Source organism: Phyllobates terribilis, unplaced genomic scaffold (genome assembly GCF_046119375.1).
Source record: "Phyllobates terribilis strain yellow unplaced genomic scaffold, ASM4611937v1 Scaffold_1__5_contigs__length_1240528914, whole genome shotgun sequence".
NCBI classification, from domain to species: Eukaryota; Metazoa; Chordata; class Amphibia; order Anura; family Dendrobatidae; genus Phyllobates; species Phyllobates terribilis.
In genome coordinates, this window is record NW_027362761.1 from 757620032 (window position 1) to 757647409 (window position 27378).

A 27378-nucleotide genomic window follows, 5' to 3' on the forward strand; every position below is an offset into this window, starting at 1 on the left:
CCCGGCACTTTGCAGTGAGTTGTAGGACCTGCGGTGACGTCAGAGTCATGTGACGGGTCACGTGACGCTGACGTCGGCAGGTCTTTCAATTCAAAGTTGCCGGCAGCCGGGAGAACAGATTGAGCAGGACAGCGCGGGCGATCGGAGGTAAGTATATACACGCTCTCGGTTCACACTGTATAAATCCATGCTGTTTGCATGGATTTATATAGTGTGACCTAGTTATCAAGCACTTTCCAGGTGATGCTAACATCGCCTGGAAAGCGCTTGTCAATCTGCATGCGGAAACGCATGTGAATCTGCATGTGGATCCGCATGTATTCTGCAGGAAAAACGCATGCACAATCTGCATGCGTTTTTTCTGCCAGGGAGATGCAGAAATGATGCAGAAATTTTCTGCTTCATTTCTGCATCGTGTGCACATACCCTTATTCTTCAGGTCAGTACGATTACAGCAATAACACATTTATCATATTTTTTGTTTTGCTGCTTTTACATAATACAAACTATTCTCTGGAAAAAATTGTTTTTGCATCCCTAGATTCTGAGAGCAGAACTTTTTTTTATTTCTCTGCTGACAGAACTTTATGGTGGATTGTTTTTTTGTGGGACAAGATAATGTTTACAGCGATACAACTTTTATTTACATTCGTCTTTTTGATCGCGTTTTATTCCACTTTTGTTTTCTTTTTTTGGCTCTATTAAGAAAGATGATATTTTTTTTGACAATTTTTTTTATTTATTTTTTTACGGTGTTCACTGAAGGGGTTAACTAGTGTAACAGTTTTATACATCAGGTCATTCTGGAGCAGCGATACCAAATGTGTATTTTTTTGTTTATTTTTGTTTTGACATGAATATACTTGTTTATTGGTACAATATTTGTTTCATTTTTTTTATTTATTTTGTGATATTTTTTAAAAAAAAATAATATTTTTTTGCTTAGTTTTTCTATGGGAATTTAACTTTTATTACGCTGATCGCTTTCAGTGATACACTGACAAAACATTATTTAGACCAGGGGTCTCAAACTCAGCTGGGTATATGGGCCGCACATGGAAAAAATTTGAATTTGGGGGGGCCGCATTCTTTGCAGTTCAAAGTGACATTTTTAGTGATACCATTTTTTTTTTGTATACACTGTCTGAACATTTTTGCTGTTTATTTTTTTATAGCTTGGGTCGTTACGGATGTGGCGATAATAAACATTCACTTTTTTGTGTTTACTTTAGTTTATATATAAAACAGCATTTTTAGTGGCAAAATATTTTTTCTTGCTTTATTTTTAATTTTTACAATTTTGATTTCTCCAATTGGCCACATACAGTAATATTGTTTTACAATTAGCACCAAATAGTAATTCTGGCAAACATCTAGTAATATGCCCCATCCTGGTGGTCCCAGTCTTGCAGTAATATGCCCCATCCTGGTCCTCGTCTTGAAGTAATATGTCCCATCCTGGTGGTCCCTATCTTGGAGTAATGTGCCCCATCATGGTGGTCCCCACCTTGTAGTAATGTGCCCCGTCCTGGAGGTCCCCACCTTGTAGTAATGTGCCCCGTCCTGGAGGTCCCCACCTTGTAGTAATGTGCCCCGTCCTGGAGGTCCCCATCTTGCAGTAATGTGCCCCGTCCTGGTGGTCCCCATCTTGCAGTAATGTGCCCCATCCTGGTGGTCCCCATCTTGCAATAATGTGCCCCATCCCGGTGGTCCCCATCTTGCAGTAATGTGCCCCATTCTGGTGGTCCCCATCTTGCAGTAATGTGCCCCATCCTGGTGGTCCCCATCTTGCAGTAATGTGCCCCGTCCTGGTGGTCCCCATCTTGGAGTAATGTCCCCCATCCTGGTGGTCCCCATCATGTAGAATTGTCCCCTACGCTGTTCTTCACATACATAAAAGAGAGAAAAAAAAAAAAAGATAGATTCCTCTCACCTGTCCTCCTTTCCCTCGGCGTCCTTTGTGCACATGCGGCCCACAGGCTCAGACCCCTTGACTATCCCGACCTGGTCCAGGAGGAGCCGCCGACAGCAGCGCTGCATTGCCGTGCAGAGACCGTCTCCCAGCACAGCATTTCCAATGCCAGCCGCCGGCCAATCAGAAGCCAGCAGCTGATATTTGCGTCCCAGCGCAGCGGCGTATGATGTCACTGCCATGTGCAGATATCAGCTGCTGGCCTCTGATTGGCCGGTGCTTGGCATTGAAAATGCTGTGCTGGGAGCCGGTCTCTGTGTGGCAATTCAGCAATGCTGTCGGCGGCTCCTCCTGGACCAGGTCGGGATAGTCAAGGAGTCTGTGCCTGCGGGCCACATAAAGCAGCCCCAGGGGCCGCATGCAGCCCGCAGGCCACATGTTTGGGACCTCTGCTTTAGACCATGCTGCTGGCACGGTGCTTGCACCGAACCTGGCTGTGACAGCCGGGGCTCGGCTATCACGTAAGCAGAGATCCGGGTACAGCTTCTGTACGAGCACCATGCTGTACCTATTAGTGATGAGTGAGCATGCTCAGATATTGAGTTATTCGAACGTGCTCGGATTCCGATAGAGTAGCCACCATGCTCGAGTCAAATGCTCGTGTACCCGCGGCCGCATGTATCATGGCTGATACACGGCCGCTAACAATGCATAGACATGGGCATTCTCCGCCTTTGTAGCGGCTATGCATCAGCCACAATACATGTGGTTACACGAGCATTTGACTCAACCACGCCGTCTACTGTTTCCAAATCCGAGCACGCTTGGATAACTGAATATCAGAGCATGCTCACTTATCACTAGTACCTATACGTTATTGGTCGCAAACCCCTTCCCAACCATGACACATATGTATGTCAAATGTTGTGAAGGCTTAAAATAAGCTCAGGAGGCAGATTCTCATGCAATCAGTGTCCTTTCCATAGCCCTGAACATATAAGAAAAACTTGGATTTTTCTGGAATAAGACATGAGATCGCAGATATCAAGATATCACATCTTAAGAGGATTGATCCTACTGACAGATTTACTTTAACGTTGCAATAGGTAGAAGAAAATTTGCAAATGTTTTTTCTATTTTTTCCTTTTTATTTTTTTGAACACTGATGAAAATCTAAACCAAAAGACTGATGAAAGTTAGTCCATTTTTGTCACATACGAGAAAATACAGACGTGTGAATGAGGCCTCAGGGTAAAATCCCAAGAACCATTGCCTAGAACTTTAGCAAGGATGAAGTCAAAGAGCAGGCCACAAGATCCCGCTCAACCAAATTACCAAGTGAGAAACACTGTTGAGAACCCATCACATTTCTCAGGGTAGTTTTACACAGCGGGTTGTGTTTTTTTTTTTTTTTTTATCAGCAGTTTTTCATTCCCCTTTTACCAAGTCAGAAGTGGATTCAAAATTAATGGAAAATATCAAGTAAGGACCTAAATACAACTTTATCTGATTCAAAACTTCATCATAATACTATGCATCATTATCTTCATACTTTTACTGTTATGCACCTGTTTGAAATATTAACTAAGATTAAGCGTATCTGAAAGATGTCTCCTAATTCTCACCTGAAAGGGACCCAGTAGAACCCATCCACTGCATGTTGCACATGGTGCAGGCAATCGAGTACGCACAAAACTCATATTGCAATTTATAAAACTTCTGATGGCAAACACTTTTCAATTCTGACTACCGTAAATTGCTAGACTGAACAACATGCTTGCATTCTTTACATTGGTCATGGCCACATCTAAACAGCTTGTTGTGGAGAGCCAGGTTTTCTTAGTATCATTTTTTCCACTGCAAAAAAAGACTTGCAGACAAGAAAGATGCATAGTTGGAGCTTTCCTAAATACCTGATTTAATTTCTGCTGCAGCTTTGATACAAGATCAATAAGTATTTTGTATTTTGTATTGTACACTATAATTAGTTTCAAAAGTTACGCTCATTATTATTGTGTGTACTTTATTCTCCACTCCCAAATCATCAATCGTTGCTGCCAATAATTAATGGCAGCGTATATGCACAGAATGATTTATCACCAATCATTCAGTGCACATGGAAAGAGCAGTCGGCCTGTCTGAACAGGCTAGTAAATGACAGCCAACTGGTCGGTTGACAGCCACTATCGGCCAGTGTAAATCCATCCTAGTTCTCGCTCACATCTTACTGCCTCTAACTTAAAACTGTTGTTGCAGCAAACAATAAAGCTTTCTTCTAATTAATTGCGCAGTGGGATATTTTTCCTTGTATCGGGGAGACGGAATGATTCTACTTGTAAAATATAGTTCCTGGAAGTTTCCTATATTTATTTATTTATTTATTTATTTATTTTTACTCACTTATATAGCGCCATTAATTCCGCAGCGCTTTACAAACATTACCGGCACTGTCCCCAGTGGGGCTCACAATCTAAATTCCCTATCAGTATGTCTTTGGAATGTGGGAGGAAACCAGAGAACTCTGAGGAAACCCACGTAAACACGGGGAGAACATACAAACTCCTTCCTATACGGTAAAACTTTCACTTTCCCTGTTTTAGGATCTCCTATCAACTTCAACATTAAGAAAATTGATACTGGTGTGATCTAGTGTGAAATTTACATTGAATGGATTGACATTGATCTGATTGAAAAACGTAGCAGCTTGTTCCATTGTATCACCCCACATCAGTTGCAAGTCGTAAATATAACGATAACAGTTAATCTGGGTAGGCAATCAGATTGGAGTCGTTTAGCAAAAATAGTTCCTTCCATCTGGACATAAACACATTTCAAGAGCAGGGGAGAACTTCAATCCTCATTGAAACTTCATGTATCTGAAGGAAGTATCTATTGCCTTAATTGTATGTTCAGTGCTTTGCCTTAAGTGTATTGTTTAAGTGTGAGATATGAATTATACCTGAATTGAACCTGAAGGGAACTGAAGGTAACTGGATACTTGGACACTAAATAATGTTTGTGTTTGTCTTCTCTCTCACCCCCTTAATCCTCACTTCTTACAGCCACCCCTAATCCCTACACCTAGCAAGGAACTCTTCATCTCTCCCTCCATCCTCCCCATTTATCTCACCTCTTCCTCTAAACTATTCCTCAACATTCAGTCCTGTGTCTCTGAGCACAGACAGCCACATCATGCTCTCTCCTGCTCCCACCTACTAACAATTTCTCTTGTCCTCCTCACTGCTGGTGATATCTCCCCAAATCCTGGCCCTCCTCACCACATCCCCACAGTCACTTCCACCTCCTATCCACGATCTATCACAAACTCTCACAACCCTTCTAACCTCATACACATCCGCCCAGCCCCCCGCTTCCCCAGTCCCACTAACAGGAGCTCTCTGGAACACTTGCTCCGTCTGCAACAAACTTTCCAACATCCATGATCTCTTCTTAACTAACAAATTTTCCTTCCTCTGCATCACCGAACTCTGGCTCAACCCCTCTGACACAGTCTTTCCAGCTGCACTTTCATGTGGTGGATTCCACCTTTCCCACACCCTGCACCCCATTGGCAAGCATGGTGCAGGAGTAGGCTTTCTCCTGCCAGATAACTGCTCGTTGACCAAATCCCACTGCCACCCTCCATTACTCTTCCCTCTTTTGAAGTGCACTGTGTGCGCCTCTACTCCCCCTCCAACTGGCTGTCATTTACCACCCCTCAGGATCAGCCACCACCTTCCTAGACTATTTCACCTCCTGGCTACTTCACTTCCTTTCGATTAACATCCCCACTATCATCATGGTCGACTTCAACATCCCCATTGACACTTCCCACCCATCTGTCTCTAAGCTTCTATCCCTCACTTCCTCCTTCGGCCTTACTCAATGGTCTTCCGCAGCAACTCACAAAGATGGCCACACTCTGGACCTCATCTTCACCCGCCTCTGTTTCCAGTCTAACCTCTCTAACTCACCCCTCCCTCTTTTTCACCACAACCTACTTACATTCTCTACCCTCTCCTCTCCAGGGCAAAAATCCCCAATGCACAAATTAGCATACCCTCCCAGAAACCTCAAACACCTTGACCTACACTCCCTCTCTGAATCCCTCCTCCCTCTTACAGACATCAGTTCCTTACATGACGCAGATGTTGCTGCTGCATTATATAACACTACAACAACTGCAATTCTCAATTCGGTGGCCCCTCTCACACATACCAAAGCTCGCACAATGAACAGGCAACCCTGGCACAACAGCCTAACCAAGGAACTCTAGGGTTGCTGAGCGTAGATGGAAAAGGTCCCACTCCAATGAGCACTTCATCGCATTCAAACAGTCCCTCACTACCATCAAGTCCACACTCACTACAGCAAAACAAACATACTTCTCATCTCTCATATCCTCCCTGTCTCACAACCCCAAACAACTATTCAACACCTTCAATTCTCTCCTCCCTCTCCCCTCATCTCAGCCGAAGACTTTGCCTCATTCTTCAAGCAGAAGATTGACACTAAAAGACAAAGTTTTTGCTTAAAGTTTCCCCAGCCCCTCCTCTCTTCTACTCAATCCTCCTCCTCCATAACCAGCTTCTCCACCATTACGGAAGATCAACTTTCCTCTGTACTCTCCAAATCACACCTCACCACCTGTAAACTTGACCCAATCCCGTCCCACCTCATCCCCAACCTTACCACTATCTTCATCCCAACCCTAACCCACCTTTTCAACTTGTAACTAACAACTGGTGTCTTCCCCTCATGCTTCAGACATACCTCGATCACACCCATCCTCAAAAAGTCCTCCCTTTACCCATCCTCTCTGTCTAGCTATCGCCCCATATCACTTCTCCCATATGCCTCAAAACTACTGGAACAACATGTCCACTTTGAACTGTCCTCCCACCTCTCCTCCTGCTCTCTTTTACCGTCTCCAATCTGGCTTCCGACTTCACCATTCTACTGAAACTGCCCTGACTAAAGTCACCAACGACCTACTAACCGCCAAATCCAAGCGACACTACTCTGTCCTCCTCCTCCTAGACCTGTCATCTGATTTCGACACAGTGGACCATTCCCTCTTACTACAGACGCATCTCTCGGCATCGTAGACTTGGCCTTATCTTGGATCTCTTCATACCTAACAGACTGGATATTCAGTGTCTCCCACTCACACACCACCTCCTCATCTCGCCCCCTATCTGTCGGTGTCCCCTAAGGTTCAGTCCTAGGACCCTTCCTCTTCTCCATCTACACCTTTGGCTTGGGACAGCTCATAGTCTCACGGCTTTCAGTATCACCTCTATGCTGATGACAGACAGATCTACCTCTCCGGACCCAACATCTCCTCCCTACTAACCAAAATCCCACATGTCTGTCCGCTATTTCATCCTTCTTCTCTGCTAGATTTTTAAAACTTAACATGGACAAAACGGAATTCATCATCTTTCCACAATCTCTTTCATCCCCCCCACCTGACCTATCAACGTCAGTGGCTGTTCACTCTCCCCAGTCCTGCAAGCTATAGCTGCCTTGGGGTAACCCTGGACTCTGATCTCTCCTTTAAAACCACATATCCAAGCCCTTTCCACATCCTGCCGACTCCAACTCAAAAATATCTCCCGGATCCGCACATTCTGCAAAAACACTAGTGCATGCCCTCATCATCTCCCGCCTCGACTACTGCAACTTCCTGCTCTGTGGCCTCCCTTCCAACACTCTTTCACCCCTCCAATCTATCCTAAACTCTGTTGCCTGACTAATCCACCTGTCCCCCCGCTATTCTCCGGCCTCTCCTCTGTCAATCCCTTCACTGGCTCCCCATTGCCCAGAGACTCCAGTTCAAAACCCTAACCATGGCGTACAAAGCCATCCACAATCTGTCTCCTCCATACATCTGTGACCTAGTCTCCCGATACATACCTGAATGCAAGATCTCCTTCTCTATTCCCCTCTCATCTCCTCTTCCCATAATCACATACAAGATTTCTCCCGTGCATCCCCTCTACTCTGGAACGGTCTACCCCAACATATCAGACTCTCGCCTACCGTGGAAACCTTCAAAAGGAACCTGAAGACCCACCTCTTCCGACAAGCTTACAACCTGCAGTAACCCTCGATCCACCATACCAGCTCTACCCCCACTTACTGTATCCTCACCCATCCCTTGTAGACTGTGAGCCCTCACAGGCAGGGTCCTCGCTCCTCCTGTACCAGTCGCCGTCACATTTTGTTGAAGATTATTGTAATTGTTCTTGTATGTAATACTCCTTTTTCACATGTAAAGTGCCATGGAATAAATGGCGCTATAATAATAATTACCAAAAATAAAATAAAAAAAACGTTCCAGAACTTCCTTGATCAGAAAATTCCTAGTACCATCAGTATATGCATTGTGGGCCACATTCATAAGTTGCAATTTTTTTTAATTCACTGTTCTTTTTTTTGATGGCGCATATGGGTTTTGAATTTTGAGCCAAATAAGAAAATGTTCTTTATTTTTGTCTTTAACTTTTTTTTATGATTGTTCAAGTTGCATGTTCTGCAAAAATGTTGAGGAATGTACTCAAATATACCAAATGTGTATAAAATCACTCCTGAGGGGACTGGAGTAGATTTGTGCTAACATTTTGTGACTTTTTAGTGGTGGGGTGGGGCGGGGGCGAGTAACCTCATATAATGCAATAACATAGCAACAGGGTTCTTTAGATGTGTCCATGACTGATAGACTTATCAAGATGCTCAAATGCTCTCTAACTGTCACGTAGTGACAAGGGACTGTGGGTACCTAACCGATCCCTCGAACTAGGGGCACTCAAGGTTCTCCCTGACCCCCGTATTACCCTGAATGGTGAAGATGCCAGAGTCTCATACCTTGTTATGCTTACCCTTACCTGTTCCTTCTCCCACCCAGGGAGGTGTGAGGCCAAAGTGTATAGTCAAACACTAACCAGACAGAGATAAAAGAAAACTACAATCATACAAATACACTCACAAAACAACAGAGTGGGAAATAAGAGGAATAGGAAGGAAGAAACCAAATGGGAGAAGATAAGGATACACATGCATATCAACTCCACGCAGCAATCTCCTGAAAAACTCTCCAACCTTCCACTCCAAACGCTGAACTCTCTCCTTCAACTCCAAACCATGTAGTGGTAACTATCACTGGCAAGTCAGGAGCAAGGTGGAGGGTTCTTATAGCTGCTGGGAGTAATAAACTCACAACAGGTGATACAACAAGACGGGGAACTCCAGGAGTCCCAGCTAAGCATTTTAACCCTTGCAGCACCAGAGCAAAGAAAGCCAGAACTGCTAATAAACCGTTCTAACTACCACAGGTGTATGTTTCACCAGACACTGCGATCATTTGACCCCACTCTGTCGCTGTATCCCCATGACACTAACAATTTCCCGTCCAGTCATAGTGAAAAACTGTTAAACATCAGAAGTTCTATAAATTAAACTGCCAATTTTGCTGTGTATTTGATTAATTGCACATTGTGCAACATACAATACATGGGTTGCTAAACTGGGCCCTTAGGTATTCGAAAAAAGTGAATAGATCACCGTGAGGGGGTAATCATAAGCACAAACTGCTTACCTGAGAAACTATGTGGATCTTTATGTTGAGAACCTCAGTTCCAGTAGGGTTAGATGTTAGACATCATTAGCGAGGGTAACTGCTGGGACTTCAAGCCCTTTTTTTCTAGCAATGTTTTCTTAATATCTTCTTATGTTTAGACATATTCTGTTGTACTATCTATGTTTGGTACATGTTTTTATATTGTTTTATAGTAGTGTACGTAAAAGACAATTGTACACTGTAGCATACCTGTGTTTTGTATGTGAAGAAAATGATGCACAGTATAAGATAACCGTTTTCAATCGGATGAATGAAGCATACATTCTTCCCAGCTGGATATCTGATATTTTCATCCTTAAATCACTCCATGGAATCTGCTAGTGGTAAATTTATTTTCCATTCCTGTCTCTTTCCTGTTGAATTCACTTCTGGGAGCTTTGGCTCTAAAATTGACATCAAAAACTCAAGTGGTGTTTTTATAAAATTGCTGTTTGTGAAACCAACTTTCGGGATGCACACACATCTTTTTGAGGTGGATTCCACCTGAAACCAGCCTGAAGAGGTTAAAAAGGTGGAAAGTGGATGATTGACAGCAAGCGGCCCTGAGTAGAGATGAGCGAACCTGAACTCTAAAGTTCGAGGTTCGTACTGGACACCTAGAGAGAGAGCAAATATGTTACAGCACCAAAGTTCAGGTCCCTAGTCACTTCCATGGGTTTCGGGTAGAGTTCTGGTATCCGAACCAAAGTTTAGTCTGTACCAGTTTGACTAAAGTTCGCTCAAACCCGAACACCCACGGGTCCGCTCATCCCTAGTCCTTAGTTTTAGAGTTGTTTAGTTCTGTTTGTCATTTCATTCCCAAAGTGTTTAAACGTTTTATTGGTCCAATTCTATGGATTTCTATAGACTTATATCATTTTGTTAAATGCAAAGAAACTTGATATTTTTTCATCACTGATTAATGTAGTTCATTATTATATGCACAGACCTAAATGCTTTGTTACTCTTTGTTTTATGTACTTTGTGCTAATTTGTACTTTTTGTTAACGCAATAGGTTAAAAGCCATGGACACTGGAGTCAAGGGTTGAAGGTTTCTATGCAGGATCCAAGTATGCAGGTGCTACTCATTTATATAGTAATACTGTGGAAAAAAACTTCCTTTAGGGTATGTACAGGGCTGATTTTAGACAAAGTGGGGCCTAGGCAAAAGTTTAAAGTGGGGCCCCAAATGCTCACATATTGCACCATCACACAGAAACATTTCTGTTGTATTTACATGCTTTGAGTTCAGGCCACTAAAAGAGCGTGATCGACAATATTGAAGTTGTCCGACACTTGTTTCCTGGCCTCTTTACACAGGAAAGGAAGAATGATGGGCACAGAACAATCCCCAGTAGATCAAGCTGTCCCCATAAAGTATCATGTTATCAGCAGCATATCTGCAGTTTTCCCCAGGCTATATGCTGCTGAGAACAATGATTTTTGTTACGACATAAACAATCCAATTATTTGATGAATAGGCAGCATTTTGCTCGTTTAGTATAATACACCCCATAGTCCTCCATACAGTATAATGCACAACCCATAGTCCTCCATACAGTGTAATGCTCTCCCCATAGTCCTCCATATAGTATAATGCACTCCCCATAGTCCTCCATATTGTATATGCACACCCTATAGTCCTCCATACAGTATAATGCACACCCCATAGTCCTCCATACAGTATAATGCACACCCCATAGTCCTCCATACAGTATAATGCACACCCCATAGTCCTCCATACAGTATAATGCATACCCCATAGTCCTCCATATAGTATAATGCACTCCCCATAGTCCTCCATATAGTATAATGCACTCCTCATAGTCCTCCATATAATATAATGCCTTCTCCATAGTCCTCCATAAAGTATAATGCACTCCCCATAGTCCTTCATAAAGTATAATGCACTCCCCATAGTATAATGCACCCCATAGTTCTTCATATAGTATAATGCATTCTCCATAGTCCTCAATACAGTGTAATGCACTCCCCATAGTATAATGCACCCCATAGTTCTTCATATAGTATAATGCATTCTCCATAGTCCTCAATACAGTGTAATGCACTCCCCATAGTATAATGCACCCCATAGTTCTTCATATAGTATAATGCATTCTCCATAGTCCTCGATACAGTATAATGCAGGTCCCATATAGTACATACAATATAATGCACTTCCCATAGTCCTTGATAGAGTATAATGCAGCGGCGGCCCTAGGCTGATGCCTAGTCTGCCTGCCCCTAACGCTGGCCCTGGGTATGTGCACACAACATCTTTTTTAGGCGAGTCCACTCAGGAACCTGCTTGGACAAGTTCTAAAGAAACGCCAAAAATAATGAACAGATGCCTTGCAATGTCAAAATGACTTGTTGTGCATTCAGTCTTTTTGAGCTTCTTTTAAGAACTTTAGGCTTCCAAAATGGTTAAAAGAAGTGACCTGGCCATTCCGTTTGGAAGTCATTCACCATTCATACATCCAAAAAAAAACAAAAAACACCAACATCGGCATTCTCCTGAAGCGTTGTCTGCGGGTTTGCTGACGTCATGTTCATATACCCTTGGGTTGCCTTTATACATCTACCTATTTTTTTTGGTGTTTGTCCAAAGAGAATCCAGAAATGCAGCGTGTGAAACCATCATTGAGGTCACCTTCACACTGATGTATTTTGCATGATCATTTGTAAGCCAAAGCCAGGAGAGGGTCCAAAACAAGGAAGATTTCCTTCTCTGACACTTTTTCTCTATTTAGGCTGTACGATTGGTTCAGGCTTGATAATGACAATGTAAAAGACTGACCAGATCTGCACTGTATGAACGAATCAATTATTAATAGAGTCCTATAATCCACAAAAGTGCATGGTATTTCAATATAAATCTGATTAACAACACACGAAGGACATATGCATCTTCCCTGAAAAAGAAGAGAACCATGCTATAAATATATTCAAAGGTATACGTTTATTAGGGAAAAACTATGAATGACAAAAGGTGCCTCACTGAAAGGGACACAAAACGTGTCTGGATACACAAACAGCAGTAAGTGGGACAAACCGCATGGCCAAGAGTGATAAACAGATTAGAGGGCACAAATGCACCAGGTGAACAAATCACTATATTACATTCTATGAAAAACCTTCCAAGTCCCAGAATAACTAGTCTACCCTATAGCAGCTTTTGTAAATGTGAATAGGTAAAGTTACCATAGGTTATAAAGTCACTGCATAAGGGATCCCAGTCACAGTGTCTTTCCGCGCATTTCACCTCACTTCTTCCGCCTCATACCCTGGAGGAAACAAAGCGAAACGCGCATCAGGGTGGAGGGACACTGAGAAAAGTGCTGAAGAGTTAAATAAATGTAGGAATTTAGTGGTAACACACCTACGAGTGCATACTGAAGAGCTGCACGATCAAATATCGGTGTCTGTTGCTACCGGAGGGAGAAATGGAGTGATGGCTGTATGTAGCTGGAATTTTAGAATTTAGAGTTTTGTATCAGAAAAACTGTGCCTGAATGATTATTCAGTACACAGTCTTGGATCTAGTTGGATAAGAAAAAAACATTCATTTAAATATGGAACAAAGTGATCAAATATATGTTCTTTTGCATGATTATTATATAGCACTCCCTGAAATGGCTATACAAAGCTAGGGGTTGTATGCCTCCATTAGTCTTTCTTATGGCTGGAGCTTGACCAGAACAGATTTATATGAAGTATATTGACAGCAATCCAGTTAATGGTTACCTGATAAATGTATCCCGCAGTCATACTTGGAATGTAGACCTCCTTTCCCACAGCACTTCTTACACACACTGTGTGGAAGGACTCTCATGCATGATCTGTGCCCTGGTATGCTGGTTTATTAAATTCATAGCACAAACATTAGTTGGCGTTCTGTCCTCATGTTATGTAGTGCTCATGAAATCTGACTTATTGTAGTACAAAATGTGTTCTTGTAGCTCCTGCCTAATGGTAATTGTATTGACTGTCACTCAGTTTTCTCAAACTCTTATTGCTAAAAGTCTATTACTAAAATTACAATGGTTGCATATACAGTATATCCATCATGGATCGGGATGGAATGTGTGCAGTAGACTCAGGAGCTCCAGTACAGGATTTATTAGAAAGCCAGCATCTGCCTCTAAGGTCTCATTCAGACATGTATGCGTTTCATACATGGTTTCCATGGATAGATCACATACCCATTATAAGCTGTTCACCATGTCCACACAAAGTCATAGAGAAATGTCCGTGTTTCATCAGCGTCACAGATCCATAAAAATCGCTGATGACACACAAATAGGAATTGGTATAAGGCTATGTGCCCACGATGCGGAAATGCTCTGGATTTTTCCTGAGCGTTTCTGCATCTCCCTGGCAGAAAAAACGCATGCAGATTGTACATGTGGATTGTACATGCATTTTTCCTGCCAGGGACATGCGGATGTGAAGCGTTCTTCACATGCATTTCTGCATGCGGGTTGTGAAGCGCTTTCCAAGCGATTTTAGCATCACTTGGAAAGTGCTTGACAACTTGGTCACACTATATAAATCCATGCAAACAGCATGGCTTAATATAGTGTGACCGTAAAAGAATGGTAAAAAATAAATATCATACTTGCCTTCTGATGGCCCCCGATGTCTTTACTCGATGCGTCTCGGCTTGCCGGCAGCTCGCGGTACACTAAAGGACCTGCCGACGTCAGCGGTTGCGTGACCCGTCACATGACTAAATGACGTCATGGCAGGTCCTTGAGTCCACCGGGGGCCATCAGAAGGCAAGTATAATATTTATTTTTTATTTTATTCTTTTTTTAACAGGTTCTATGGTACCCGGGTCCGGAGGAGAGTCTCATCTTCTCCAGACCCGGGTACCATCCGCACATTGAAACGCATGTAATCCGCATGTACAGATGCAGTGATGCGGATTCATTGCGTTCCAATGCAAGTCAATGGCGGCGAAAACGCAGCGCTTCCGCAAAATAATTGGTAGTGCTGCGTTTTTTCCCGAAATGATAATCCGCAGCGGAAATTTCCGCAGCATGTGCACAGCACATGCGGATTATCATTGGGGAACATGGCAGACCTTCTACCATGCATTTTTTAAGCGTTTCTGCAGCGGAATTACTTAAAAAACGCCTCTTGGGCACACAGCCTATATTAACATTGCAATGGATAGAAGCTTTGTTATTATTATTTTTTTTCATACATTACAATCAGTGATGGTAAAACTGACACTGACCAAACACTGATGAAAAGCGCTGATGACACTAGGACCGTTTTTTGCATACGTAAAAATCACTAAACTAGATTTTAGATTTTCACTAGACTAAAAAGTAATCACTTCCTTTTCCACAGTTAGGGTATGTGCACACGATGCAGAAATGCTCAGGATTTTTTCCTGAGCGTTTCTGCATCTCTCTGGCAGGAAAAAACGCATGCGGATTGTACATGCGGTTTCCTGCCAGGGACATGCGGAAATGAAGCGGTCTTCACTTTCATTTCCGCATGCGGGTTGACAAGCGCTTCCCAAGCGATTTTAGCATCACTTGGAAAGTGCTTGTCAACTTCACACTATATAAATCCATGCAACCGGCATGGATTTATATAGTGTGTGATGTCAAAAAATAAAAAATAAATCTATACGTTACCATCTGATGGCCCCCGGTGTCCTGCTTCATCGGTCCCGGCTGCCGGCAGTGAAGACTGTAGGACCTTCCGACGTCAGCGTCACGTGACCCGTCACATGACTCTGACGTCAGCGAAGGTCCTTCATTCAACCGCGAAGTGCCCGGGAAGCCGGCAGGCTGAGTTCACACGATGCGTTTTTCATGCGTTTCCGTGGCGTTTTTGCAGTTGCGTAAACGCCGCGGAAACGCATGAAAAACGCATGGTAGAAGGGCAGCAATGTTCCCCAATGGAAATCCGCATGTGCTGTGCCCATGATGCGGATTTTTCCGCAGCGTAAACGCTGCGGTCAAAAATCCGCAGCATGTCAATTAATTTTGCGGAAACGCTGCTCTTTTGCCGCCATTGACTTGCATTAGACCGCATGGAATCCGCATCACTGTATATGTTGATGCGCTTTTCATGCGGTCTAATGTGCAGATGGTACCCGGGTGTGGATGAGAGGACTCTCATCCAGACCCAGGTACCATTAAAAAAAAAAAATAAAATAAAAAATATATATATTCTCACCTTCTGACGGCCCGCGCTGCGTCCTGCCGGCTTCCCGGGCACTTCGCGGTTGAATGAAGGACCTTCGCTGACGTCAGAGTCATGTGACGGGTCACGTGACGCTGACGTCGGAAGGTCCTACAGTCTTCACTGCCGGCAGCCGGGACCGATGAAGCAGGACACCGGGGGCCATCAGATGGTAACGTATAGATTTATTTTTTATTTTTTGACATCACACACTATATAAATCCATGCCGGTTGCATGGATTTATATAGTGTGAAGTTGACAAGCACTTTCCAAGTGATGCTAAAATCGCTTGGGAAGCGCTTGTCAACCCGCATGCGGAAATGAAAGTGAAGAACGCTTCACATCCGCATGTCCCTGGCAGGAAACCGCATGTACAATCCGCATGCGTTTTTTCCTGCCAGAGAGATGCAGAAACGCTCAGGAAAAAATCCTGAGCATTTCTGCATCGTGTGCACATACCCTTAAAAATGAAAAAAAAACCTCTGTTTAACTCAGACCGTGAATATTGTACATGAAAAAAAAAAATGATTAAAAATGCCAAAATTGTTTTTGGTCACCAGTTTTGCTAATGAAATAGAGAAAGAAGACTGGATAAAGCAAAGGCAGAATAGAAAGTAGATAAATGCCCTGCCAGATCAAAATCAGATTTTGGTTAATATTGCTGTGTATAATTGGAGATCCAATAATCGCACTCCCATCAGTATGCTTGATTTATCATCTAGCTTTTGCGCGCAGTCTAAAAAACTGTAATAAATCTGATGGGTTGGATTATATGCTTGGTTGTATTCACCTTGACATTGTTATTGTTATAATAACATAGGTGTTCAAAGATGACAAAGTTGTCGTAATTAAGGACAAATACCCCAAGGCACGTTACCATTGGCTGGTTCTACCATGGCAATCTATTTCTAGCCTGAAGATGCTGCGTTCTGAACATCTGGAGCTATTACAGCACATGCATGCAGTTGGGGAGAAGATTGCACAGCAGCATTCAGCCCAGAGCAGAGCACAATTTAGGCTAGGCTACCATGCTATTCCAAGTATGAGGTATGATTAAGTTACATTATGCTATTGATTACTGTATTGCAGCTTTTAGTTTCCGTGCCTGCTTTTTCTGACATGACTGCTTGTGGATCCAGAGATTCAATACTCTGCGAATTCCATTTAATGTGTGTGCTTTCTTTACCCTCCCAACTATATCCTCGCCTTTGCCCTCCACTCCCTCCTTATACTGAATTATTTGTGAAATCTGTGACGAAATGCCGCTCCAAAGTCACATCAGGAATATTTACCCCTAACTTGCTCTCATAGCCGTACAGTGCTCTGCACTTCTTTCAGATATGGAATACTTCTATCTCTGCAGTTCAACATCTTATTTGCTTATCTTTAAACCCCATCTTGATTCACAGATTTTACTCTGCATTTTATTTCTCTGTGCTTTCTGTAAATCCAATGATGCATCAGCACAGCATTGCATGGGCCGCTAGCACCTGTACCATCTCTGCCGGCTGTGGTAATAGTGTGATTATCCTTCCCTCTAATAGATATAGTCACTGAGGCAGGGCTTTCATCGTCTTCATTATAACCGTCCGACAGGAGCCGTGTAATCATCATCATTTACAGAGATAGTAGCTATTACCCCCCCCCGTCCAGTCCATGTAATTTCAAATGGTGACCCTCTTTTGAGAAAATAAATTCATGTAATCGCCAGGGGATTATCAAAAGATCACTTAAGCTAACTAAAGAGAATGGATCCCTGAGTTTTCTATAAGAAAAAGAAAAGCTAGATGAGGCTGAATTTTATATGTTGGAAGACCAGTTAAGAATGAACTGGGAAAAAAATCACTGTAGTTACCCTTCAGCTGATATTAGAATAAAACGTGTGGTACAGGATATAACTTCATGCCCTCTTTTTCCTCCCTACATTAATGTTTTACAGTCATATTCATTTGCATGTCATCAGTCAAGATTTTGATTCACCTTGCCTTAAAAACAAGAAACACTGGAACTCTTTCACTACCGATTATTTTGTGGAATCTGAAGGTAAGCTTTCAGAAATCAGTTTGTGTTTTAGGGCTCTTATTTTCCAAGTATGCCTGAATGCTCTACAAAAATAGTTTGTTTTTGTTCATGTCTGTATAGGGGTTAATTCACATGTGGCCAGTTTTATTTTAAGGATTGGCCCATTCATCTCCATGAACCTTGCAGAAATCTGCATATCGCCATGCAAACACCATTTAGGTGAATGAATGTAACGTATTTTCAGTTGCAGCAATTTTTACAATTAATCTGTTGTATGTGAATCCACCCTAATAAAACGTGGACGGTAACTTGTTGTCCTGGTTCTCAATGATTGTGCTTTATATTCCATCTATACCAGAATGAGTTTCTATTCTTGAGTATAAAACTGCAACATGGCCTGATACGTTTTTGACTAGTTTCTCCATATATCATTCTTTGTCAGTGTTACATAAATTATTATAATTCAATTTGCTATCTATTTTCATCTTGCTTTTAACGTCACATGATACTTGGGTATTGTATGCTAATACTGGCAATAAGGTTTAAAGGGGTTGTCCACTTTCGGGAAAGTGGGTCCCAAGTTGTGACCTAAAATAACAAACTCAGCCGGTACTCACCCTCGTTGGGGCCAACACTGAATTGCCGCCGCAGCTTCGGTCATGTTTTGACTATAGTGGGGATGTCACGTCTACAGCACGTGTGACAGCATGTGCTGCTGAGCTTAGTGACTGACTATAAGTGGGGAGGTCCCCTCACTGGATGGAGAGTACATGGTGACTTTGTTATTTGACATTTTACATTGTTCGGGGCCTACTTTCCTGAAAGTGGATAACCCCTTTAAGGGGTTTTTCCATTAACTTCTACATTTATTTGACTGCAAATTGTATTTATAAATTGTAGAGTCCTGACAATATGCAACAGTCACACTGTCAAGATTTGCATGCTCTGTTGCATGCTTGCTTAAGCTGTCATCATGTTACATAGTTATATAGGTTGAAAACAGACATACCTTACAGCAAGGAAAGTGAAAAACCTGCACCACCTGCAAACAGCCGCAATAGTCAGTGCAAAGCTGAACATGTACAATGCAGACACCTAAATAGGACTTGGTAACATTTCAGGTGCAAAAGCTCATAAAAAAGTTTAAACAGTCCAAAATAACCATAAGAAAGAAAAATGAGCTGCACTCACCAGTCCTTAAAAGCAGTATCTTTATTCCATGAGGATAAAAAGTCCGGCAAGCAGGGAGAGCGGGGAAGAAAAAAGCAGACAACAGCTGTTTCGCGTGAAGACGCTTCATGCGAAACAGCTGTTGTCTGCTTTTTTCTTCCCCGCTCTCCCTGCTTGCCGGACTTTTTATCCTCATGGAATAAAGATACTGCTTTTATGGACTGGTGAGTGCAGCTCATTTTTCTTTCTTATGAAAACAGACATACATTGTGTGCATAATTATTAGACTACCCATTGGTAGTAGTGGAATGTTTTTTCTTTTTTTTCGAACTATAAGACGCACTTTTTTCCTCCAAAATTTTGGAGGAAAGTGGGGGGTGCGTCTTATAGTCCGATGTACATAAATATTGTGGCTGTGGGTGGTGGGGGATGTGGGGGAAGCGACATCAGCTGAGTAGCGGGGCACAGGAGGCAGCTGCCGCCTGCTGCTGCCTACACTGTGCCCTCTACTGAAGAAAATGAATATTCACTGCTCCCCACGCCTATGGGCGTGGGGAACAGTGAATATTAATTTTCCTTAATAACCGGCACAGTGTGCCCGCAGCGCGGCTCCTGGTATGTATGGCACCCTTCATCCCTGTATGTATGGCCCCCCTCATCCTGGTATGCTTGGCACCCCCTGATCCCCGTCACGCTGCACAGAAAAAAAATAAACTTTCATACTCACCTTCTCTCTCCTCCCACGCTGTGTACAGCTCTGTGCCGGAATAGTCACTGCTCCCCACGCCAGGATTGCGTACGTGGGGAGCAGTGACCATTCATTCTCTCTAATAGTGCGCATACTGTAGTTGCAGCGCGGCTCCTGCTGCGCTCGGCTGTCAGTGTGTCGGCTATTAAAGGCCATGAATATTCACCACTCCCATGGGTGTGGTGAATATTCATGGCCTTTAATAGCGGGCACGCTGACAGCTGAGTGCAGCAGGAGCCGCGCTGCGGCTACAGCGTGCGCGCTATTAGAGAGAATGAATGGTCACTTCCCCATGCACACAGTCTCGGCGTGGGGAGCAGTGACTATTGCGGCACAGAGCAGAAGACAGCGCTAGAGGAGAAAGGAAGTGAGTGAAAGTTTATTTTTTTTCTGTGCAGTGTGACGGGGATCAGGGGGTGACAAGCATACCAGGATGAAGTGGGCCATACATACAGGGATGAGGGGGGCCATACATACAGGGATGAAGAGGGCCATACATAAAGGGATGAAGAATGAGGGGGGGCTATACATACAGGGATGTAGAGTGCCATACACACCAGGAAGAGGGATGAAGGTGCTATACATTCCATGATGGGGGCCGTACATAACAGGATGAAGGGTGCCATACATACCAGGAAGAGGGATGAGGGTGCCATGCATATATAATGGATACATGTTCTGTCTGTGAAAAACATGGCTAGAATATGTATGTGAAAATGAATGTCTGAATAAGGCCTTATGTAGGGGACCACAGAAACCCTCTTGTATCCCTGTTTCCTCAGGAGTAGTGTGCCAACTTAAGGTTGGTCTTAAATAAGAAATATGGACATGGTAATAATTGACACAATTGTTACAGCAGGTAAATAACGCCCTGTGATTCTCACCTAGTACAGGTAGGTCTCATGGTGATCAGCACATGGAATCAGCATTTACAAGCAGGTACATCGCAAGCACTAGATTTCCATCGCATACAGAGATTCAAGTAACGTGGAAATTCCCCTTCACGTCAATTCCTTGTGACAATTTTCACTGTGGATTTAACCCTTTGCATTCCATAGGGTAAAATGTGGAGCAAAATCTAAATCTGCATGTAATAAATGCGGTTATTGGCAACAAGGATCAAAGTAGGATATGTCTCAGATTTTTTATTTCCAAAAAAAAGACAGATTAAATGGCATATTCACTTTAATGGGTCCATGATCTATCTGCATGATGGATAGCACACGTACCAAAAAATCTCGTGTGAAAGAGCCCTTCTGGGATGGGGAGGAGAGGGGCCCTTAACCAGTTATGACTTTATTGATATAGATAGAGAACTTCCTCTAACTCTCCACCATTATAGACTATTTATGAAAAGTTCTGTTTCTATATCATCTAAAAGCACAACCCACACAGCTGTGTGTGAGTGTGTACGTGTGTATACAGAGTATGAATGTTTATACTCCTGTATAATGTGTACATAGCTGTGTGAGTGTGGCGGTCCTCATTCAGTAAAGGATGATATGAGTGTTGCGGGTTGGGGGCCCCCAGTCACCCATAACTGATTAAGGGCTCCACCACCTATCCCCCCTTAATGAATGAGGGCTCCCCTCACTCACACTGACAGTTATACATGAGTAGAAGTACTCACACACATTATACATGAGTAGAAGTACTCACACAGTGTACACAGAAACACACCCAATAAATATACACACAGAAAAATTTACAGCTGAGTGCAGATAAAAAGGCTCCACTCAGGCTGCGTGCCCACTATGCGTTTTTCAAGCATTTTTGCCGCGGAATTTCCACAGTGAAAACGCTTGGTAATACTTGCCCCATGGTCCCCAACTATAATCCGCATGTGCTGTCCACATGCTGCTGAAATTTCCTCTGCGGATTATTACGGAAAAATCCGCAGCATGTCCATTATTTTTGCGGAAACGCGGCGTAATAGCCACCATTGACTTGCAGTGAATCGCTTAATATCCGCATGAATACATGTGCACATGCGGATATTAAGCGATTCAATGTGCGGATGGTACCCGGGTCTGTAGAAGAGGAGACTCTCCTCCAGACCCGGGTACCATAGTACCTGTTAAAAAAAGAATTTAAAATAAAAAATATACATTATACTCACCTTCTGATGGCCCCCGGTCTCCTGTATGATTCCTGGCTCCCCGGCGGCTCGCGATGGTGTAAAAGGATGACGTCGGCGGTCGCGTGAGCTGTCGCATGACTAAATGACATCATGGAAGGTCCTTTCACACCATCGCGAGCCGCCGGGGAGCCAGGACGCATCATACAGGAGACTGGGGGACATCAGAAGGTGAGTATAATGTATATTTTTTATTTTTTACCATTTTTATTCTTTTTTTAACTATTAACTTGGTCACACTATATAAATCCATGCCGGTTGCATGGATTTATATAGTGTGACCAAGTTGTCAAGCACTTTTCCAAGTGATGCTAAAATCGCCTGGAAAAGCGCTTGATAACCCGCATGCGAAAATGCATGTGAAGAACGCAGGAAAAATGCATGTAAAAATCCGCATGCGTTTTCCTGCCAGGGAGATGCAGAAAAAATCCAGAGCATTTCTGCTTCGTGGACACTTAGCCTTAGTGTAACTTGCAGACCCCCTCCCTCTGTCTGCCCTTACAGCAAGGAAGGCAGAAGCTTGTGTGTGAGGAGGAAGGAAGGAGGTGTTTAGGTGGCACAGGGAGTTTTATTAAGGTAGTACTGCAAAACTCAATGTAGATACCAGTACTACCTTTAATAATGCTCCAGACTTCAGCCAAAGTGTTTCTGCTAAAACATACAGAAGCAAAGGGGAGGGCTCACTGGAGGATGCTCTACTGGGCCAGTCCAACACTGGCACTGGAGGATAATGGGTTCCTGGTCACTTCACGTTTGATTCTGCTCAAATCTTTGGCTGATAATGTGCATATGTTTGTCTCAACATATTTTTTGAGACCCTATTGACTATTTACAGCAAAACTTGTTATGGTTCTGTGTTTGGGCCCCAATATCTTAGCAATTTCAATAGCATTGTATCCATTTGTAAGACTTTTTGAGGAAAACGAGATGTCTAATATTTCTGTATACGTTTATAAAGAGTGTTGATATCCTTAGGCCTCACCCTCCCTCATTACACAAATACACATCACCTGCTTCATCCAATAAGTAATATTCAGCTTATAGTTGGAAAATCTGCATAATAAATGATATGATCAAAATACACACTTGCCTAATAATTCTGCAGATAGTGTAGGTCCATCAAGGTCAACCTTTCCCACCAGTTATACATTCTTTACTCTAGATTATTTATTACCCACAATGCCATATGCTGTGAGAAAAGCATCCAGCCCTTTTTAAATGCTGGTATAGTAACTGCCATTACTGCCTCTTGTGGTCAGCATTCCACAGTCTGACTGCTCTAACTATAAAGAACACTTTCCTATTTAGCTACTGGAATTGCTTCTCCATATATAATTGTAAGGTCTTTGGAAGAAATGAGTCATGTGCCAGACCTTTTGTATTAACTACACATATAAACGAGATCTCCTCTGAGATGTCTTTTTTTCTAAGCAGAAACAGCTCAACCTTTAAACTGACTCTAATTTCCAAATATCCTTTTTAAAACGTGGGACCCAAAACTGGATCCCATATTCCAAATATGACCTTACAAGTGATTTATAAAGCGGTAACAATACACTGGGATCACAGGATTCTATTCTTTTTATACATCCTTGTTTGATTTTGTGGCTGCTGCTTGACATTGAGTACTGCTGCTCAGCTTATTTGTAACCAGAACACCCAAGTCCTCCTGTTCTGTAGTCCCAAGTATACTCCCATTTAATGTGTATGAAGCAATAGGATTACTCTGTCCTAGGTGCTTCACTCTACATTTAGCAACATTGCACTTCATTTGCCATGTGTTTCGCCATGTAGACATCTTATTCATATTATTTTGCAATAATATACTGTAAAGTCAGTTTTTCTTATCTATCCTATATAATGAAAATGTCTGCAAGTGTGTGATTTTTATACATGCGGTAATGTACCGAATAGCTTCTCATTTACTTATCTCATGAAAAAAGATCATTGAAAAAAAGCAGAGAAAGTTGCTAATCTGCATATGACCGCAAGTATTCAAAGAAAATGACAAATGTTGGTCACTGTAGCACAATAATGATACGGTGCTACACTTGGGGGACATGGCCTTGGTAGAGGAATCCGAAGAAAGGCCACAAGGGAAACCCCATGTATATCACTTCTAGAATGCAGCTTCGGAAGGGGTAGTGTTTTATGATCACAGAGTTTTGGTCATGTGACTACTTGAGAAAGAAATAGAGCAGAATCCTGACGGTGAGCACATTGCACACTGTCAGGATTTGGCAATCTGCAGTCACATAGTGACTGTAGAAATTTATGTTTAGCCTGGAAACCCCTTTTAATAAGAAAAGTCTATGAAATATACTTCCATCTGAACCGCATTCTCCTGGCTTATACTGAAGATGTACTGACCTGTATGTCTCAAAAACAAACATATTTTATTAATATATAATTGCCTATCTTTTTTTCTATTTTTCTTCCTCCAGCGGTAATGGACATGATAAAGTTAAAGGGGAAAGTAACTGTAAGAGATGGAGCCTCCGAGCTGCTGAAGTCTTCCCTCCAGTGTAATGTGTGCAAAATGCAGCAAGCCACTATCCCACAGTTAAAGGAGCACTTAAGGAAACACTGGACCTTATGCAAAGCAGATTAAATATTGGCATTTAGTGTTGAGATCTAGATCCGTTAAATGCATACTGTATATTCCCTGGATACAGACTTCTGTATAGTGGTATGTCAGCAATTACTTACCATGTTAATTGTATGTATTACTACTGCAGGTTATTAGACATGTAAAGTGTTTAGAAAAAATGTTTCCTCTATTGTAGTTCCTATGCATTGTGATGGACCGTTAATAGTTGAAGATTATATTGACTTGCCGTTTGTTCCACTCTCTTTAGCGCTTGCTACAATATAAAACACAAGAACCAGCTATAGGAGCTGAATTCTTATATATTTACTCCTATATGTGATGAATACAGGACTATCTGAAGCCAACAACTACATACAGAGGTGGTGGTAAATCTTTGTCTTCTCGCTTGGCTCATGGAGTAGGCACTAATATGTCCACCAAAATTGGACAAGATAGAAAAAGAGGTATTGATGGCAGTTTTGTGGGCATGTACTGTACCACACACAGAGGTCAATGTGCTCTTGCATCCTGATGGTCATGAAATAAAGCCCACCATACACAATTAGATAGCTGTCAGGATGGTTCGCCATCTCGACCAGCTCTCCCATACACAGGAGCGCTTGTTTGGTTGTGCACTATTGTGTTCTTTATGAGAAAGCTATCGCCAAACAATGCCGGTGATGGCTTATCTCTAGAAGACAATACAATCGGCAGTCCAAAACTGAACATGCTGGATCAGTATTTAACCCAATAATAAATTACCATGGGCTCCCATGCATAGACTGTCAACCAAACCCATCAATATTAGTTTAATGTCTATCAGAAGCTTTATTTCTGCCACTATCACCTGTGTACACCATGGCGAGGGCTCATTGACTGCCAGTGTCATAAACTGCAGTATTTAGGATATATTTTTTTTAGTATGGAAAAATTAAGAAATGCATTATCAGACTTTACGTTCACATGACTGGTAAGAGTGTTGGTTTTATAGGGGCTATTTTTTCTTTTATAGTTAGCCTAACAATCTGGATTTTTCTTTTCTTCATCTGAAGAAAATGCTCTTAAAAAAGCAGTCTTATTAAGTTTTTTCTTCATTAAATGTGTGTATATGTGCATGTAATGTAGTGTGAGTGTATGAATATACTCACATACCGTTGCTCTCTCCGGTGTCCAGCACAGTTGCACTCTTCTTCCCAGTGACATCACCAGGGCTGTCTTGTCGGAGTGGTGGAGTCGGTATAAAATGGACCGACTCCTAAAACATATAATAAATTGGGTACAGTAGTACAATGCTGGATGTGCTGTAAATGTTTTCATAAGAATTTGGGAAAGTTATGAAATGTCCTATAAATGTCTGATCTATTCCTTATCTAAGGATCTAGGCTTTTAGTTGACATGAATCTGTGCTGCACTTTATCTACATGCTATGTAGTGAGGCAGTGCTGTGAAGTCGGAAGTCAGGGAAATTGAGGAGTCGGTGGTTTGGCTTACCGACTCCATAACCCTGGACATCACCATAATTGCGACTAGCTGCCTCACTCTATGCTTGAGCCGGAAGTCTCTTTTACAATGCAAGTCTATGTAGCCTCATTCTGACGCTCCATAGTCTTACATTGTTAAAGTGACTTCCGGGTCATGCAGCATGATCTGGACAGTCTGAGAGCAGTGATGTCACTGAGAAGATGAGAGGAATGGCGTTGGACACCAGAGAGAGCAGTGGTAGATGAGTACATTAATACACTCACACTTATTACTTGCACATACACACATTTATTGAATAAAAAAACGTAATGGGAGTGCTTCTTTAAGGTGAGCTTACTCTGAAAAGAGTGCTTGTTTCCTGATAATTTTTCACAGTAAATAAGCTGTTGAGGACCCAAATGAACGAGCAAAACGCTTGTTCGTCAGGTGAAATAATTTTGAGCTTGCGTAATGAGAATTTGTCACCAGGTTCTTGCTACCTAATCCGAGAGCAGCATAATGTACAAGAAAAGATTCTTATTCCAGTGATGTATCACCTACTGGACTGCTTGCTGTAGTTTTCATCAAATCATTGTTTTATCAACAGATTTTCACTAGAGGACTAGTAAACCTGCTGCCATGTATTCCAACCATGCCCAACACTGATTATCATTCCTGGCAGTGCAAACCTCCTGAGTAAACAGTTCTTGCACTACCGAGAAGAATGGCAGCCTATGCGCACTGATCGATCTATTGCAGATCGTTCATTGCATATCATCTGCCTGTGTAAACTGAGTTTTAGGCAACCGCCTATCTCTACTTATTTTACAGATCAGTGGTCATTTAGAGCCGCCAGTTGGTCCATGTAAACGGACTATTAAACAGTTCCTTTTTTTCCTTTTAGTTGTTGCCACCTTCTGCTTACACTCACAGGAGAGTTTCATGTGATAGCGCAGAGTGGTGATTTGTCTTATGTTTTTATGATTGTTATTGGAAAATTATTTTGGACTCTGGATTTTTTTATATATATATTTTACTTATTTTCCTTCAATTCAGCCTCCTGCTTTCCCTTCCTCCACCCTCAAATGACATGAAGAGCTTATGTGGAACAGTTCATACAGTTACACCATACAGAAAGTTCATGTGCCTGTATGAGTGACTGGTAAAAAGCGTAACAAAATAAATGTTTAGATAAAGAACGTTTGGTATCATTGTTTATTATGCTTCGCTTATATAGTGCCATGATATTCTGCAGCGCTTTACATACTGTACATTATCACCATTGGGGCTCACAATCTAATTGTTGTGTTATCCCACTGAGATGTACTGACTGACTTTTGACATTTTGTAGGAAGTCTCTTATGAAAGCAATGATGGCAAGATCAGAAGTTATCCACCTACTATTGTTGTTCAGTGTATAATTGGAGTGAGGTAGCATGGATGGGAATCAAGACTCCTAAATTGAGTCTAGGTGGTACTTTGTCCTATTCTGGTCTTATTAATACAGC

The 27378-nt window shown here is 42.3% G+C and overlaps 1 protein-coding gene across 3 annotated transcripts in view; it reads left to right on the forward strand.

Moving 5' to 3' along the window:
• The window catches only part of APTX (aprataxin), a 43907-nt gene extending 16838 nt beyond the window's left edge, over window positions 1–27069 (forward strand). For all 3 annotated transcript variants that reach the window (XM_073636915.1, XM_073636916.1, XM_073636917.1), the window contains 4 exons: window positions 10550–10612; window positions 16563–16789; window positions 17682–17785; window positions 24264–27069. In XM_073636915.1, coding sequence (XP_073493016.1) covers window positions 10550–10612; window positions 16563–16789; window positions 17682–17785; window positions 24264–24430 — 561 coding nt within the window. In that variant the 3' untranslated portion in view covers window positions 24431–27069. The remainder of the gene's footprint in view (window positions 1–10549; window positions 10613–16562; window positions 16790–17681; window positions 17786–24263) is intronic.
• Window positions 27070–27378: the final 309 nt, after the last annotated feature.